At 34.3% G+C, this 4,577-nt stretch overlaps 1 protein-coding gene across 1 annotated transcript; it reads left to right on the forward strand.

The window, feature by feature from the left end:
• Positions 1–1,974, forward strand: LOC123886315. Its single transcript, XM_045935644.1, has 5 exons — positions 1–5; positions 778–1,103; positions 1,194–1,326; positions 1,423–1,828; positions 1,952–1,974. Exons 2-5 carry the CDS (start codon positions 778–780, stop codon positions 1,972–1,974), a joined length of 888 nt encoding a protein of 295 aa, XP_045791600.1. The 5' UTR covers positions 1–5.
• The last annotated feature ends 2,603 nt before the right edge of the window (positions 1,975–4,577 follow it).

Genomic DNA, 4,577 nt, shown 5'->3' on the forward strand with positions numbered 1-4,577 from the left:
CCCAAGTAAGTAATATATGTAATTTTAATTTATAATATTTAGTGATAGTTTTATTTTTACCGTACACTTAGAAATAGTTACTAGCATTTTATTATTACTATGTATTTAAAAAAAGAAAAACAATTATATTTTAAAAAATTATAATATATATGTTAAAAAGTCGGTAGTTTTGTCAACTAAAAAACTTAGTATTTTTTAGATTTAATAAACCATAAACTTTAAAAATAAAATGTTAAAAGTTTATATGTTATTGTTGAGTAGACATATATATATGTCCAAAATACTTTTGAAAAATAAAGTAATAAATTTAATACATATATCGATCTAATTATATATTAATTAAACTACACAGATATGGATTTTAGCAATCGTAATTGGATGTACGATAGACATAATCCTGGAAAGAGGGGCCGGGTTAAAGAGGAATTTAAAATAGGGGTCGAAATGTTTATCAATACAGTAAAATATAATGACATTGTGATACGTGAAGGGGGAATTAGATGTCCGTGTGTACTTTGTCGATGTACAAGAATACAGAGCGAAGATGAAATTAGGTCTCATTTATATAAAAAGGGATTCCAACCTAATTATTGGGTTTGGTCAAGTCATGGCGAAGGATGTTCCACGACTGTTCCCGTGAATTATATAAAACAATATATGTCATGTATTTCTTAATTAATTATATATATATTTGTCATGTATTTCTTAATTATATATATATTTGTCATGTATTTCTTAATTATATAAATATATTTATCATATATTTTTTTATTATAGATGAATCCAGATGAAGAAAATTTTGATGATGACAATGTCGATGATGACATTGATGATATTCCACCAGCACCGGGTGTCGGACGCGGAGGACGCGGACGCGCTCCACGTAGACGTGCTTTACCCCGCCGCGTTGTTCGGAATCGATGGTTGGAGGGTATGCCCAAGTCTCGAACCGTAGACGGTGTGGAAGAGGAGTACGACTCCTACGACGACGATGATGACCACGAGGACGAGGAAATACCCGATATTGCACTTTTAGCTCCTCAAAATGAATTGTTGATTGACCGGCATGGTAGACCCATCATCATGCCATATACCGCCACAGAGTAAGTTAATTATTATTAAGAATTTGTGTTTAATAAATTAATTGGATATATATGATAATTATTCTTAACTAATATATATATATTGTGCAGTTTGCAACCCCAAAATCCGGCGAATAAGGCAATCAATAATGCATTGAAATCCAAATTCCAGGCTCCATATCTCAACTGGACGGAGGTCAGGGCAGATGAGCGTGGATATCAACAATTTTGGAATGGCTTCAGGGTACGTTTTTATTTATAATTACTTTTTTATCCAATCAATTTTGTTACTAAACATATATTTACTAATTTATTAACAATTTTTCTTTATTTTTCGTAGTCGCAAGTAACTTGGCTGAATCACCACACAGCGGCTATTGAGCGTATATTCAACAAAAAAGCCACCAAGCGTCTGTCGACCTTACTTTTTGAAGCGCGGAAAAAGATTAAAAAGGATCATTCAAAACCACCACTTTGGCTCGCTGGCAATTCATACCCTATGCTGTGCCGCAGATGGGAAGAGGAAGAGTATATTGCAAAGTGTATAAAGAACAAAGCCAACAGAAATACTGATGAAGCCAATCGTGCGTGCGTACACTCTGGAGGGTCTAAATCTGCCGGAACGCTTCGTCTTGAGTTCATCCAACAATTTGGTCGTCCACCCACCTTTATGGAGATGAATGACATGATGCACCGGTATGCAGATTCCGGTCAGTGGACGGGGGCAAGGGCGCAAGAAGGTGTCGGTAAGTATTTAATTATATATATTATTTATTATTTATTTCGTATAACATTATTTTTTAAACATTATATAATTATATCTAAACATTATAATTAATTAATTATAATTTTTTTTTAATTTATTGTAGAGGTTGACGCAAATTTGGGTTGAAGAATATAATGCAAGCCAACTACGACTACCACCTCATAGGCGAGATAATGAGGATGTTCGTCGAAACAAGATGTCGTTGGCTTTTGTTAAGAATGCTGGGTGGTGCGACTCGAGGTCGCAAATTCGCTGCTGGGTGTACATCTTCTCTATATGCAAGTGACCCAACTGGTTTGAGAGATGTCACTTACACATCTTCATCTTCATCGAGTACAGGACGCTCTCGTCCAACTCAAAGAGAGGAAACCGATGATGAGTATGAAGCGCGAATGAGGGCCACGTATAGAGAAGAATTCCGCGATGAGTTCGAAGCATCATTTGATGACCGGGTGGGACCTACGGGTCCAACATGTATTGCAGGAATTCTTTGCGCAGCAGAGGGCGCCGGCGCCGGCGGGGGGGGGGTTGGATCATCATCTCAGGCTTCGGCACGACAAAATCAAAATGCCGGTGAACAAGAATATCGACCGGATTTGAGTAGCATGGTTAATTTGAATCAGCTGCCGGAGTACCGAGAGGGTGATCCAGTACTGAGTATGAGCATAGAGGATATGAGTCAGATGCTTAATGAACCAGTTCATTTACAATTTTTTGATCCTACTGGGCAAACAAGTGGAAGCAGTAGTGGCGGAAGCGGTAGAAATAATCAACAAACTGCTTTCACCGAATACCAGAGATCATTAAATCCACAACAAGACTTCATAATCCCACATGAAAACCCAAATCAACCCCAAGGCAACTTCTTCCCAAATCAAGCCCCAATTAACTTCGTTCATAGGCCTGTGGCACGACCTCCTTCGCGAACGTCACTCCCCGGAGTCATAATACACGAGGGAGGTAGAGGCCGAGGCCGAGGCCGAGGAAGGTCGCGTCAGCCAACAGACACTGGCAAGGGGGAAGCGACCACTATATCAGCCGCCTGACCAACGTTGATGTGTAATTTTAATAATCTGTTGTTGATTATTATTTGTTTAATTGTTTTCTTTTGTAATGACAATATTATCATTATATTTAATTATGCTTATGTTAAGTATTTTTATTATGCTTTTTATTAAATTTTAATTTTAATATTTTTTAATTATTTATTATGCAGTATATTTTTTGTTTTAAAAAATTAATATTAATTTTTTTAAAAAAAAATTAATAATTTAATTATTTAAAAATCAAATACTGATTTTTAAATAATTAAATTATTAATTTTTTTTTAAATCGTTCAACATTACTGACGGCTCCAGGCCGTCACAATGTGTGAAAAGAACATGTCATACTGACGGCTCCAGGCCGTCACAAATGCGTGGCCTTTTGAATTGACCGGTGTGTATTATTGACGGCTCCAGGCCGTCAGTAACGTTATTGACGGTCCTGGGCCGTCAGTAACCATTACTGGCGAGCTAATTACAGAGGGCCCAAGGCCGTCAGTAATGCATGCATTTTAGACGAAATTTGTGCATTACTGAGGGCCAAAGGCCCTCAGTAAATGCATGTTTTCTTGTAGTGCGTGGAATTTGAACCAAGACCTATGACATACTACTCAAATTCTTCACCACTAGACCAAAGTCAGTGGCTTAGACTCACTGGCGGAACTAGGGGGTGGCTGGGGTGGGCCGCGGCCACCCCCGAAAAAATGAGAAATTACTTTAATACCCTTAGTAATTTTATAATATTAAATGTATATATATTTATTTGCACACATAGAGTATTAAAAGTAACGCGCAGCCTAGTGGTTGTTCAAGAAGACATAACACCGCATCCTGGGGTCACGAGTTCAACTCTTACTCACCCCAGTTTTGATTTTTAGTGCTTTTAAAAAAAGTATGTTCAATACCCAAGATTTGAACCTAAGACATATCTCACGCCACTAAACCAATATTATTTTATAGAAAGTTGATTTTTATAGATATATATAATAATAATAATATAAATGTTGAAAATAATAATAATAATATAAATGATATATCAATACAAACAAAAGATAATTTCTATTTTTTTTTTCTCCAAAAAACAAGCCAACTATTTTCAAATAAAAACAATCATTCTCTTTTAAGTATACATGTATTATGATGAAATATATAATTTTTTTATGGTTAATTTTATGCAAGTATTAGTTTAAAGTAACACGTGATACACATAAAATATTATTTACGGTATACAATTTAATATTTTTATGATCAAATTTGTATTTTCTATTACTTAAATTTTTGTTGAAAATATAATTTTTTAGCGGCCCCCCTAATTTTAATTTCCTGGTTCCGCCACTGCTTAGACTTCCTCAAATTTTGATCTCTTAATTTATGTTTTTTTTTAAATTATTACTTAATTAAAATTCCTAGAATAATAATATAAAAACTAATTATATTATATTTCTTAAAATAAGAGACCAAAATTACATATTTTATAAAATAGTGGACCAAAACTATATTTAAGTCTTATATATTTTTTTAGGAGCTAAATCGAATTTTGTGAATTTTTTTCAAAAACTAAAATACTCCCTAAATTATTTAAATACTATCATAAATTATTACTATACATAATTAATTACATATTTTAACTACTCCGCATAATAAAGCCTAAACAAGAAACTTTGGGTGTCTCATAAATTGTGTCAA

This window comes from Trifolium pratense, linkage group LG5 (assembly GCF_020283565.1).
Source record: "Trifolium pratense cultivar HEN17-A07 linkage group LG5, ARS_RC_1.1, whole genome shotgun sequence".
Lineage (NCBI taxonomy): Eukaryota > Viridiplantae > Streptophyta > Magnoliopsida > Fabales > Fabaceae > Trifolium > Trifolium pratense.